Source organism: Prionailurus viverrinus, chromosome A2 (genome assembly GCF_022837055.1).
Source record: "Prionailurus viverrinus isolate Anna chromosome A2, UM_Priviv_1.0, whole genome shotgun sequence".
Taxonomy (NCBI): Eukaryota; Metazoa; Chordata; class Mammalia; order Carnivora; family Felidae; genus Prionailurus; species Prionailurus viverrinus.
This window is the reverse complement of record NC_062562.1, coordinates 157,683,910-157,698,065: the sequence shown is the minus strand read 5'-3', so window position 1 is coordinate 157,698,065 and position 14,156 is coordinate 157,683,910. Positions and strand designations below refer to the sequence as shown.

Sequence of the window (14,156 nt, the reverse complement as noted above, 5' to 3'; positions counted from 1 at the left end):
TGGAGAACCCTAATACACTTGTTTCAGATTCTATTTGGCAGAAGTTCAGACATTATAAGCCAGAGCGTGTTTGTAAGGTTTAGTCTAGAAATTGTCTCATTCCTCCAGAGAAGATTACATTTACTATTGGATTAGGAAAATAGGATGTTAGACTCTTTGAAGGAAGACTGGGCAGACCTGGGAAATGCCTGCGTCTACAGTAAGAGATTAGTTCACATTAGCCTGGGATAAAATTTGGGATTAGGTTAAGCAACTGATAATGTTTCAAAAACAATGGGAAGGATGCACAATTGTAGCCAAATGTGAATCCAGAAGTTCTTGTATTTTTATACATTTTTGTTTGCCAGAAAAGATGATCATTTCAAAAAGTCTACAAATGAAATGGAAACATCTTGGCATATTTTATTCCAGGATTAATAAATTGATTTCCTCTGTAATATTTTTTTATAAGTCAACATGTAATTGAGATCATACCATGTAGTTTAATCTTTTTTTCCAATTAATAATATATCCCAAGAATTTCCAGCATTAAAATTCTTTACAAGTGTAATTTTTGATAGTTATCAAACATTACATCCTGGATGTACCATAACTTATTCAAGCATCTGCCTATTGTTAGATATTTAAGGTACTTGATATCACAAACAATGCTGAGATCAGCACCTTTATTCATAAAACTTTGTCTCCACTACTGTCTTCTCAGCATAGATGAGAACTTCTATATACTTGAATATATAACATAAATACATGAGATGTAACATTTTAATTTGCTCTTAGGTTTCTTACTATTGGACATTTCCCCGTATTTTAAATTAATATTAGATGTACATGTCATGATATCTCTTTTGAAAGACGGAGTGTGTACTTGGAGATGTACTTCTGGTTAGTTAGCAGCTAAGCCTAGTAAGGATAACTTGAAAGTTATCCTTACTAGGATAGAGTATGCTGGAATAATGGAAAAGGGGAGAGGAGGAAGACAGAAAATGATGGGGAATAAAAGGGGCAAATGAGCTTGGAGATTAGAAAGAGCCAGAGGGAGGGAACAAGGCATCCCCTCTTAAAGCCTCTCAACCTTTGAGCCATCAAAAACTCCACACCTGGTTCCCAACAGATGCCTAAGTGTGGTTTCAGCTTTGAATAAAGAGTATTCTCAAAGAAGTCCAAAGATTGTTGAAACACAAGGTATTCTGATTACTGCATAGCTGGCACAAACAGAGCCGGGCCTTTGGATAAATAATTGAGGGAGTGGGAAAGCTACAGGTTTGTATGGGAAGGAACAGGGGTTCCAGGGAGAGAGGCCCTGGGATTTTCTCGAAATCTGCTTTGTGGGTGAGGGAACTCTGTGGGATGAGCACCTTGCCCAGGCCATGGCAACTCCAGCCTGTCTCCCTGTGCTGCCTTGCCCTTGTTCTGCTGGTCAGTGTAGTTGGAGCTGTTCAAATATCTGGGTAGAAGCTCAGCCATGCTCTGGCTCCCTCTCAGGCACCATGACTGGTTAGAAGGCAGTAGGTACCAAACTGGTTAGTTAGTTTTCGGTCCCTGAAGAGGGATGGTTTCCTGCTCCTTCCACACAAGCTGGCCTGAGGGGAGCAGCGGGGCTGGCAGTATGGAAAACGCTGTTTAGAAACACCCAGAGTGGACAGAATATGACAGTAGGAAGAACACACAAACACCAGACAGGACACAGAAATATTCTGCCTGATGATGTTAGGTTTATTCTGAGAGAAAGTAGAGTTTGGGGCTCTTGAAAGGCACTTGTGAGGCATGCAAGTAAAAGCAGTCATGAGCCTAAGGTAGATGATGTAACACGCAGTCCCCCTCCCCGGCATCTCCAGGGCCACAGAGGAACCGCTGTCAGACAGGAAAACCAGAATGCTAGTGTCACACAGTGGAAGAAGCGTAAGCAGATTATCTACTTTTTTATTCCAGTAGTTTTGCTTCCCTTGGCCATCCTTAAATTTTGGCATTTATGGCTGGAGGCACAGGGCCCATCCACTTCTCTCCTGGATGGAGAAAATCACATATGTTAGAGGCTGGCCCCACAAGCCTCAGGGGTTTTCTAAGGAGACCTCTGCTTGGCTTCCTTCTTTTCTGTGGGGGTGAAGGTGGTCTCTCCCCATTCAACCTTGAGGACCCCTGTGTATGAGGCTTCATTGTTGGAAATGCATAGAATATGTTTTGCTCTGCATCTGTCATTCTGGTCAACTGATATAATGGGGTGGGGCTGGGGTCAAGGGCAGCTCACCACGAACCTGTAACTTACCCAGCAGGTGTGCCAGCAACTCCATCCGGTCAGAGCCAAACAGCATGTGGGTTTGGCCATCCAGATGGGCCACGGTGACAGGCAGCCCAAAGGCCTGGAGAAAGCAGTGATGGAGCAGGTGTTTATTAGGCTGGGGTCAAAGGCTAAGAGTCAATACTTGTCTGAGGTCATAGAAGCAAAGTAGCCAAAGATGTGATTGCTAAGAAGTTCCTTGGCTCTAAGGAGTTTTCTGGTTTTAACTCTCAGATGTTGTCTTTCTTCTTGCCATCCAGCTCCCTCCCTTTTTCTCCATGGACTATGGGATGGGAAGGGAGAGGATGAGGGTTGACTGGGGGCTGGGAGGACTCATGCTGGGAGCAACTTCTGGGATAGGTGCATGGGGACCCAGCAGATTCTCATCCTGTCTCTAGCACTGGGGCTGGGGACCCACATCAGGAGTTGCTCACCCCGTATTTGCAGGCTGCGTTGGTGGTATCCCTGAGCTCATTCTTCACCTTTGGTGTTGAGATCTTTTCCAGAAGTCCCTGGGCTTGTTCTGTAGACATGCCAGCTTTCTCTGCAGCCTGAGGGCATGTGGTAGGGAACACAACTGTGTCTGAATTAGTGGGACCAGAAAATTCTGGTCTTTTTATTTTCTGCTCCCATCTTCATGGTAAGGCCTTTGTCCACCCACAAGTGGAGGTCTAGCTTTGCTAAGAGGGGCAAAACCTTGAGACTGGTGGAAAGAACAGGTGGCAGAGTCATAGCTGTAGAAATTTAAAGCCAGGGGGCATCTTAGAAACCAGTGAAGGGACTGTTATCCAGAGGCAGTCCATGACTTGGTTGGCATTAAAGAGCTTGTTAGTGGCAGAGCCAATGCTAGAATCCAGGTCCCCTGACAGTAAGTCTGGGCTCTTGCCTTCTTATTTCTCAGAATTCTTGAATATCTTGTGCTCTTCTGACTCAAGGGCTAGGCTACAAATTCTCATGGAATTTCTGGAGGACTTCTGAGCAGAGCACAGGGATACAGCTTCCTGCATGGCTAACAATAACAAAGGCTTCAGTATGGGGTTTGTTGGTATCGTTTGGGATTAGGGGTTCTTAACTTTGGCTGCACGTTAGAATCTCCCAAGGGAGCTTTTAAAAAATCCCATTCACAAGTCACCCCCTGGAACAATTACATCAGAACTTTTGGTAGGCAGTGTCCAGGTGCTCTAGGGGACTTAAATATACAGTCGAGGATGAGAACCCCTGCAGCCTGACCTCCTCAACCTGGAGGAGGAAACACAAAGTTGTGCAGTGTATTCTAATGTGACACTATCTTTCTTGTACTTGTCTACGTAAGAGAATTGCGTCCCAGACTAAATGTTCAACAGGGGAATGGTTAAGTAAACAAAATGCTTCAAAAACAAAAAAACAAAATTGCCCACTGAATGCAATGCTATGTAGAAACTAAGAATGGTACTTTCAAAGAGCTTATGATGGCATGGAAAAGGATTGTTCATAAGTGGAAAGGCAAGCCTGGGCATATACTCTGCAGGAATAAAAACAGTGGAGGAATATATTGGCCATTCTTTGTATGTGTACTTTTGGTGATTTGCCATCTTATGTATTAAATCTGAATATGCTTCGACTATCATTTTGTAAACTGCAGGGGAAATATTATTTTGAGTTTCCCGATTTAATTCCAATGAAAAACTTAAGTTTTTATATACCTCATCGATGGCTGGCACACATTCCAATGTTTTGAGCTATTTCTATTTGTTTTCACTCAGGCTTTTGTGTAATTCTGGCTTGAGCCGGTTATCTCTTTTAGTCTCTTTAAAGTCTGTCTGTAAAGTCTCCTGCTTTCTACTCTGGCTATGTTGGTGTGGTCTGTGTTGGAGTCTCTGGGGCCAAGATTGGCAATGCTTCATCCCTCCCATGTGGGGATGCCACCATTTAACAGCTCTCTCCCACTGACTCCTTTCATGAGATAAATTCTACCCATGCAGAAGTTTGCACTTCCCCTTTCAACCATGAGAGAATCTTCTGAGTGTCCTCCTAGTTCCAACCTTTCAGTAATTTGGCTTCTCAAACACAGACCTGCTTTCTCCCCTAATAACTATGACCTCTTGCACTGAATATGAAATCTGTGCCCTCTCTGCCCCTAAACACCAACTGTTCTCAGCTTTGCTATGAGAGGAGTGGGGACAAGCCAGGATACTCACAGCCAGGATGCTCTTGGGCTCTGAGATGTCTTCATCCTGAGAAGAAGAGAACACTCAGCAGGAAGGAGGTGGAGAGGGCGGAGATGGGGGACAAGTAGGCCAGTGAACAAGAGGGAAAGGCAGGACCAGGATGCTGGGAATGGTTCTGGGGGAGGGTCAGAACACCACCCAGGGTCTCCCAAGCAGGTTCCCAGAGTTCTGTCCTCACTCGTGACCAGACGCGCATCCATAGTTCTCTGGACACTTTCTCCAGCATCTTTGGGTGCTCCAGGTTCACAGCGGTGAGGAATCGCATGGCTGATAAACTTCCTGCAGGACAGAGGTACTCAGAGGTGGGCTCTCCTGGCTTGTTTCTGATGAAGGACCAGCTCTTTCATGCTTCTGGCATCCCCAGAGCTCAGTTGCCTTCAGCCTCCCACCCAAATTTCTCATAGCCAATTTGACCTGCTCTTTCTCTCCTTCTGTCCCCATAAGCTTCTGCTGACTCAACTCTGACCTGCGTTTCCCCCAGGTTTGTTTCAGTTTCATGTGGTTGCCAGCCCTTACTTCTTGCCACTGGTTTCCAAATGCGCTGCCTTTCACTAGATACCCCTTCTGTATCCCACTGTCTTCACCTTTTTCAAGGATCACAGAGAAGAAATCCTTGGGGAACTGGATGGGAACCTGGATTTGCTGTCCCAGGAGCCTGATGTCATTTTGAAGGTATTGGGCTTTGCGGGGAAGCAGAGCTGGCGGCTGGTTTCCTGCAAATGGAAATTTGGGGACATTGGTGAGAGACCACGTGAGGGTCCCAGGCTTGGGGGCCGGCTACCTGGGTTTTGGCCAGAGGGCAGATTATGAGCTACAGGTGCCAATGTAAAGACCCAATTGAAGCCATCCCTCCCTCAAATCGCGGTCCCAAAGGCGACTGCCTTCACACCGCTGTCTTTCATGATCGCTGCAATGAGGCTCGGGCGCAACTGCAGGTTGATGTTCCAGAGCTTCTTATATCGGCACAGGACCTGCAGAGGCAGAGATGGGGAGCCATTGTGTCAGATGGAGAGAGTGAAGATGGCTAAGCGCAGAGTAGGGGTTCTGTGGATACCCTAAATTTCATTGCTAGAAATCGATCCCATGAACTTTGCTCCGTCCCAAGAAATCGATCGCAGGATCTTTCTGTGGACGGCTTCCATACTTTTCACTCTCAGGCCCCCAAAAGTGGTGGCAGTGCCATGGAATTCTCTTTGATACTTTGGAGTTACCCATCTTCTTCCAAACCGCCGTGGGAAACCACTGCCTTAGAATATAAAGGCTCGACCTGGACCCAGCGACCGTATCCCGTTTAAAAACACAAAGTGACCTTCAGCGCTTCACCTCTCTATCGCGTGTCCTAAACCCCGTCCGGCAGCGCCAGGCCTTTCACGAGACTTCGGTCCCCGCGCCCCGCTCCCGCCCTTCTCTCCTCCCTTGCCCTCCAAGCCCCGGCCGAGGGGGGTCCCGGAGTCACCTCGAAGCCCAACCAGGAGTAGGGGGACAGCACATCGTAGAAGAGCTCCAGAGTGCGCGGCGCCGGCGTCATGCTGGCAGCAGCCGAGATCCTCTCTGGCGCGCCGAGCCCGCGTAGGGATTCCAGGCGTGGTATGGAGGACCCGCCCCGCTCTCCGCCGCGCAGCCGCGCGAGGAAGACAGCCCTGGGCCAAGTCTGGCCGAAGGTCGTGTGGGCGGGGCCGTCTGGCGGGAGCGGGTGGGCGCCGCCCCCTGGGGAGCGCGTGGCGCGTGAGGGCGGGGCTGTCACTGGCCTGGTCCTGAGTATACGGCCCAGGCGGGTGTTTCAGATGTGGACTGTGTTTCTCGTTTAGCTGTGCTCCTTTGGCAGGCCACTTGACGTCTCTGAACCTCACTTTCTTCCTCATCCCTTTTTCTTTCTTTCTTTCTTTCTTTCTTTTTTTCTTTCTTTCTTTCTTTCTTTCTTTCTTTTTTTTTTTTTTTTTTGAGAGAGCTCCTGCGAGCGTGGGAGGGGCAGAGGGAAAGGGAAAATCTCAAATAAATTCCAGGCCCAGCACAGAGCCTGAAGCCGGGGCTGGATTACACCATCCTGAGATTATGACGCCAGCGGAAATCAAGAGTTCCACGTTTACCCGTCAGTCTAACTGTGGGAGCCACACAGAGGACCCCCTCCTCATCCCTCCCCAAAATGGGGATGCTTGGGGCATCTGGGTGGCTCCGTCAGTCAAGACTTGATTTCGGCTCAGGTAATGATCTCACAATTTGTGAGATAAAGCCCCGCTTTGGGCTCCACGCTGACAGCACGGAGCCTGCTTGAGATTCTCTCTCTCTCTCTCTCTCTCTCTCTCTCTCTCTCTCTCTCTCTCTCTGCCCCTCCCCAGCTTGTGCATGTGCTCTCTCAAATAAATAAAATGAAAAAATTTTTTAAAAAATGGGGATGCGTAATGATAACCCCTACCTCACACAGCCTTGTGAGAAGAAAAGGGCTGATACGTGTTAGTTATTTGTGTTACCTGGAAGTTGCAGGAAGTTCCTGGGACCAGGGCCGAGTAAGAAGTGCCCAAATTATACATTTCTTTTGCATTTCTCAGAGCTTAGCCTGGAACATATTTGACAATCAGTGCATATTCTGAGAGTGAGTGCAGGAGAGGAGGAGGCCTCCCTGCAACAATAATAAGAGGAATAATGGGGAATGGTGTGTCCTATCTGTATTCCTGAATATGTCATATTGTCTTATATTGGGATTACACTGACTGCAAAGAAACAGTTAAAATATTTTTTTTTTCCTTTTTAATGTTTACTTTTGAGAGAGAGAGAGAGTACAAGTGGGAAAAGAGCAGAGAGAGAGGGAGACAGGGAATCAGAAGCAGGCTCCAGACTCTGAGCTGTCACAGCACAGAGCCCAACTGAGGCTCAGACTCACCAGCCCAGCGGTGAGATCATGACCTGAGCCAAAGTGGGATGCTCAACAGATTGAGCCACCCAGGCCCCCCAAAGAAACAAATTTTTAAAGTTCCATTTAATTTTATTAAAATTATTCTTAATGTTTCTGATTTTATGAATTGGAAAACACATAACAATAAAGATTCTACTTCTCATGCATATTCAGGAGAAAAAGCAACCCTAAGCCATCGGAATACAAGGGCAGTGTAAACATTTACCTAGAGTAGAAAGTATGAAATGAAATGAGATAGAATGTTATTTTCACCTACTTGAAAATTGAACTAATTGCTTTGCAATCACTGAAACTGAAAAATTACACATTTCTTCAGTTAATATTAATTTAAAAGTTTCCAAGAGCAAATTTAGCTCCATAATAATATCTTATTTTAAATAATATCCCATATTTTAAAAAACCTTAATTTTTAGGAATAATTTTAGGCTTACGGAAGAATTGTAAAGATAGTAGTACAGAGAGTTTCTGCATACCCCTCATCCAGCTTTCCCTGACGTGGACAACTTACATAACCTTGGTATAATGAGCAAAGCTAAGAAATTAACATTGGTACAGTACTATTAACTAGATAATGGGCTTCATTTGGATTTCACCATGTTTTCCACTAATGTCCTTTTTCTGTTCCAGGATCCGTTCCAGGGTACCACCTAGCATTTAGTTGTCATGTCTCTTTAGTCTCCTCCTATCTATGAAAGTTTCTTGATTTTTTTCTTGTGTTTCTTGACCTTGACACTTTTGGAGACCATTAGTCACATATTTTGTAGAATGTCCCTCAATTTCCGGTTTGATGTTTTTTCACGACTAGGCTGGAATTCTGCATTTTTTGGAAGTATACCACAGAGGTGAAGTGCCCTTTTCCTTGAATTGTGTCAGGGGGTTCCTGATACCAACATGACTTATTATTACCCATGTTAACCTTGACCATTTGGGTAAGGTGGAGAAAACTTGTCAAGTTTCTCTACTGTAAAAATCATTGTTTCTTCCTTTCCCTACTCTATTCTTTAGAAGGGAGTCACTAAGTGCAGCCCAGTCTGGAGGTGGGGTTGGTTGTGAAGGACATCAAAGAATTTGTGGATGTATGTTAAAACCACCATAGTATTTAAGACATGTTTTGGGAGAGATACTTTGAAGGTATGAAATGTTCTATTCTTCCTTAAACGTTCACCTACCAGTTTTATCATTCATCAGTAGATTCTGCCTGCAGCAGTTATTACTGTGGTGTTCTAATGGTGATTTTCTATTTCCCTTGTTTCTTCTGCAATTATTAATTGAAATTCTGAAAAGAGAACTGTTCCATTTATGTATTTGTGTATGTATTTATTCATTCAATCATTCGTTTATATCATATGGACTGATGGATATTTATTTTACAAATCATAGCATGGTAAAACATAATCTGACTATATCCTGCCTCCATACACTGTTATTGTTAATATTATTATTATATTGGGCCCTGTGGATAATACAGAGTGGGAACAACAAAAATATTTACACTTCTTTACACCATTATTTCATATTGTTGAGGGGAGTGTCTAGGCACTGACTAGAGTTATTGGAACAAGAAATAGTGATGTAAGCCAATTATTTAAACTAGCAAAAATAACTAGTAAAGGAACTAAATATGATGTAATTATCAAACTTTGGAGGGGTGAAGAAGGGCTGGTATATGTAAACCAAATCCTCATCAGTAATATTGTCTACATTCAAAACATCACGAGAGCTTTAATCATGTAATTTGGAGTTAAGTATTTGAAACCACAGATGTTTTAGACAAATTGCCTTTCCAAGTAAGTAAAAGATGGATTGTTTAATAAGTGGTATTGGGACAACTGGGAGGTTTAAGCAAAACGTAGTTTGACCTATACGTCACACCTTACACAAGGAACATCTCTAGCTTGATGGAGTATTTTTTTGTTGTTTTTGTTTTTTTTAAGGGCTATTTCTTAAATTTTTTTTTTTTTAACATTTATTCACTTTTGAGAGACAGAGTGCAAGCCGGGGAGGGGCAGAGAGAGAGAGAGAGAGAGGGAGACCCAGAATCCAAAGCAGGCTCCATGCTTGGAGATGTCAGCACAGAGCCCCACATGGCTCCAACCCCTGGACCCCGACATCATGACCTGAGCTGAAGTCGAAGGTTTAACTGACTGAGCTAGGGTTCCTAGCTGAACTGGGTTCCAAGAACCCCTAGAATATTTTAGGTTAAAGAAAGAAACCACTAAAGTACCTGAGGAATTTATGGAACAACCTTAAAAAAAAATCTGGGAGTAGAGACCGCTTTGCTAGCTGTGATACTAAATGCAGAAACCTTAAAAGATTTTAACATTCAATACATAACTTTAAAAATCCGTTTGGCAAACTCCATTACATCAAAAAATAACTGGGAAAAATATCTGGGTTCATTTCATAGTCAAAAAGCTAATTATCTGTGTGTAAAAAGAGCTATGAAATCAATAAGGTGCCAAGAATTCCACATTGTACGATTCCATTTGTATGAAATTTTCAGAGAAAACAGAAGGTGGATCAGTGGTTTCTCCTGAGGCTGGGAGGGGGAGTGACTGAAAATTGGCACAAGAGGACTATTTGAGGTGATGGAATTTCTAGATGTCTTCTGCGGGATCAGAATCCCCTCTGGCTGAGAATCATTGCACTAGTGTTTATTGAAGGCCCCTTATGTCCCACATACTGTTGGGAGTGCCCATCCATACTGTGGGGATGGATACAAGCATTATTCATCCGTTGATGTGGGAATCAAAAGGCATAAAATTGGTCTAACATAAAGTGTATGTGGGGGTGCCTGGGTGGCTCAGTGGGTTGAGCGTCCGACTTTGGCTCAGGTCATGATCTTGCAGTTTCTGGGTTTGAGCCCTGTGTCTCGTTCTGTGCTGTCAGCACAGAGCCTGCTTCAAAACCTCTTTCCCCTTCTCTCCTTGCCCCTCCCCTTCTCTCTCTCTCTCTCAAAAATAAATATTTTTCAAAAAATGATATAAAAAAATAAATGTGTGTGTGTGTGTGTGTGTGTGTGTGTGTGTGTGTGTGTGTGTTAGGGTGGGGTGCATTGGGGGCAACGAGGAAGAATCAAAAAAACTTCCTAGAAAAAGTGACCTTGCGTGAAGACTTGAAAGGTGGGTAGGGGTTAAGTAGGAGTTAGACCCTTGAGAGGGAGCACAGGTAGATTTGCACCCAGAGCCAGCAACAGGTACAAAAAAAGGCAGTGTGGTCCAGAGTCTTGAGGAACTGAGCAAAGTTCTTTTGGGCAAAGAAGGCAGTGTGGCCTGGGAAGGTGGCAGGTAGAGGCCAGGTCATGTGACAAGTTTCAAAGTTTCTACTTGAATGACCTCAAGCTTAGTATAGTTTTTAAAACATATTTTATAGAAGAGCAGTAATTCCATTGCTTAAGTACTCAGATGTTGTGCCTCTTGAGGTATGGGAAAACATATAAGAACTGTCAGGAATTTACTCAGGTGATGAATCACATAGCCACAAAGAATTATTTTTATTATTTAGGAAGTACACATTGAACTCATATTACTTACTGCATGTTAGATGCCGTTATAAAGTGCTTTATGAAAATTAACTCATTTAATCATCATGACAACCCTACCAGGTAGTTGCTATTTTTTTTTAGCAGCTTTGTTGAGGTTTAGTTTACATATATAAAATTCACCTGTTACAAGCATACCATTCAGTGATTTTTATTAAATGTATAGAATTGCACAACCATCACCATGACCCTGTCTTGGAATATTAATGCCACTCCCAGCCCTCATCTCAGGAATCCACTGGTCTACTTTCTGTCTTCATAGATTTGCTTTTTCTGGAAATTTATATAAATGGAATCACATAATATATAGTTCTTTTCTGGCTTCTTTCACTTTGTATATTTTTGACATTCATCCATGTTGTAGCATATATCAGTAATTTTTCTTTTTTTTTCATTTTTTAAAGTTTATTTGTTTATTTTTGAGAGGGCAGAGAGAGGAAGAGAATCCCAAGCAGGTTCTTCACCGTCAGCACAGAGCCTGACATGGGGCTTGAACTCATGGATCTCAAGATCATGACCTGAGCCAAAATCAAGAGTTAGATGCTTAACCAACTGAGCCACCCAGGTGGCTTTTTTACTTCCTATTGCTGGATAGTATTTTGTATTGCTGGATAGTATTTGCTGGATCGTAGTTTTTTACTTCCTATTGCTGGATAGTATTTTGTGTATGGATGTACCACATTTTGTTTATCTATTCACCAGTTGATGGGCATTTGGGTTATTTCTAGTTGTGGGCCATTAGGAACAATTCTGCTGTGAATACTTGCAGACAAGTCTTGGTGTGGACATATGTTTTCATTTCTCTTGGGTGGAATTTCTCCGTCTAATGGTAAGTTTAACTTTTTAAGAAACTGACAAACTACACTCCCAAGTGTCTGTTGGGTAGGTACTATTATCACGTTGGTCCTCATTCTGCTGATGGGAAAACTGAGGCATGGAGAGATTCAGAAACTTGCACAAAATCATAAAGCCTGTAAGTGGTGGGAATGATAATTGAACTTGTGTGGTCTGGAGTTGCCTCTGTGACCCTGGCACTAAACTGTGACCTTCGTTGGCCACTTTCTGGTTTGGAAATTGTTCTCCGTTTCAAAGAATGAGGTTTGTCTGCTTTCCCTCACCTGATTTTGGCTTCAGAACTGCTGGAGAACATGTTGTTTTCAGCTCTATCCATGGGAATTTTGCCTGAAGGCATGTCTGTGATGTCCTTTTTCTTCTTTCCTTCCAAGGTCATTCCCTAAGCAAATATCAAGCGCTCAAGTATTTTTATTTTTGTGTTTCTTCTGTGAGAAAAATGAACAAACCTAGTGAGTGTTTTGCAATTGGGATTTATAAACTCTCCAGTGAGCTAATCCCCTTTCTTGGGCCAAGAACCACCTTCTTAGGACAAAATACCGTTATAGCTACTGATTCAGTGTGTGTGCCTGGTGGATTTCCTTTAAACACAGCAGCAGTGCCCTGCAGTGCACATGCCAATAATAGCTTGTGGGCTGGTAGCCATGCATGGGCCAGTGGCTCAAAAGACCCTCTGGCTCTGACTGGTAATTACCTCCTGATTTTAAAGGCCAGCCAAGTCAGCACCCGCCTTCTGCTTCCAAGATTCGATGTGATCACTCCCTTTAGCACCCTTCCTTTGCTGAGAATTACAAAAAAGGCAACAGCTTGCTCTACAACCACTGAGGAGATGCTATCTTTAGGCCTTTAGATTAACTTCTACATGATTGGCAATATGCACTTTCCAGGATTGTTCTTAAAGAGGTAGGAACTACTTGTGAGAGGCTTAATCATAGCTAAGATTATGCCACGTCCTGCTGGGGTCTTTGAATTCTAGTAGTATATTCTTAGAGCCTGAGTGTTTTCTAATTGTGATTACTCTGGGAATGTAACTTGCCAGTAATCATAAAGAATAGTGAAAGGCAAATTGTGATCCTAACTCAGATCCCAAATCTTAAACTCTAAGTCATCCTGTCCCCCAACATGCCTATCCTCCAGAATCCTTTTGTGAACCTGGAGGCTAACCTGTCTCTCTTCTGGGTTCTTGTGCTGCCCTGTGCATTCTCTTACCATGGCCCCTATCATAGTAGATTGAAATTTTCAGTATCTCCCACTGTTCTGTAAGCTTGTACAGGGAGGAAATGTGTGTGTGTGTGTGTGTGTGTGTGTGTGTGTGTGTGTGTGTGTTAATCTCAGGTGCAGAGAGAGTTGAATTAAATATTCCCTTCAATCCATAGCTCACTATTATCATACACACAAGTTTCCACCCTTGTTTTTTTTCATTTTATTTTTCTCTTCTACTCTTAATCCCCCTCTCATAGTATTATGGGTAATAATAGCAAACAACAACAGTTAGGGAGCATTTACTGACAGGCACTGTTTAAGTACTTTTATTAACTCTGCTAATCCTCACCACACCGTACAGTCCTTGCTATTATTATCTACCATTTTTCAAGTGAAGAAACTAAACACAGAGGTTAAGAGACTTGCCCAAGGTGATGGAGCCAGTAAGCAGCAGAGCCAGGATTTGAACCCAAGTGGTCTGGTGCTAGAAGCCATGCTCTGAACTACTGTGTGATGTGCTCTCCCAGGTACATGTGCTGCTGTGATGGATGATGTCCCTGAACGTGAATATCACTCCTCAGATGTGCAGTGCTGTTTGATGTGTGCTTTTCATATACATAAGTGGGGCTCAGCTATGGGTCTTATTCTGCTTCGTTTTCTTTTGTTTTGTTTTGTTTTCTCTGCTTCTTGTATTTCCTCTTGAAAATATCCAGTGTGCTGTTTGTATTTCTAGTGCACAGCTTCTGACTGCTGTGTGCTAGTTTGCACTGGGCACCCACCACACCTTATGACCCATTCTTGTTTGGGTGCCTTCAGCTCGCTACCTCCACAAGCAATGCTTTAAGGAACACCCTGTCTAGTCCCCTAAAGAGCCTGTGCTAGAGTTTCTCTTGGGGATGTACCCAGGAGTGGATCTCTAAGTCAAAGTGCATGTGAGTATTTTATTTCACCAATGCTGACAGATTGGTCTCTGAAATGGCGGTACAATTTCACATGCCTGCCAGCAGCACCAAGGTTTCCCTTTCTTCACATCCTTGCCAACACTTGGTAATTTTGGGTTATTCTGACTAATGTAAAATAATATCTTATTGTTGTTTTAATTTGCATATTCCTGGTTACAAGTGAGAATGAGCACCTTTTGTTGGACATTTGAGTTTCCTCTACCTA

The 14,156-nt window shown here is 43.4% G+C and overlaps 1 protein-coding gene across 1 annotated transcript; it reads right to left on the bottom strand.

The window, feature by feature from the left end:
- Positions 1–1,690: 1,690 nt before the first annotated feature.
- GSTK1 (glutathione S-transferase kappa 1) lies at positions 1,691–6,113 on the bottom strand. Its single transcript, XM_047839064.1, has 8 exons — positions 5,939–6,113; positions 5,372–5,453; positions 5,067–5,195; positions 4,661–4,761; positions 4,453–4,488; positions 2,710–2,826; positions 2,264–2,357; positions 1,691–2,003 (listed from the first exon to the last, which is right to left on the bottom strand). Exons 1-8 carry the CDS (start codon positions 6,008–6,010, stop codon positions 1,954–1,956), a joined length of 681 nt encoding a protein of 226 aa, XP_047695020.1. The 5' UTR covers positions 6,011–6,113; the 3' UTR covers positions 1,691–1,953.
- Between the last annotated feature and the right edge of the window lie 8,043 nt (positions 6,114–14,156).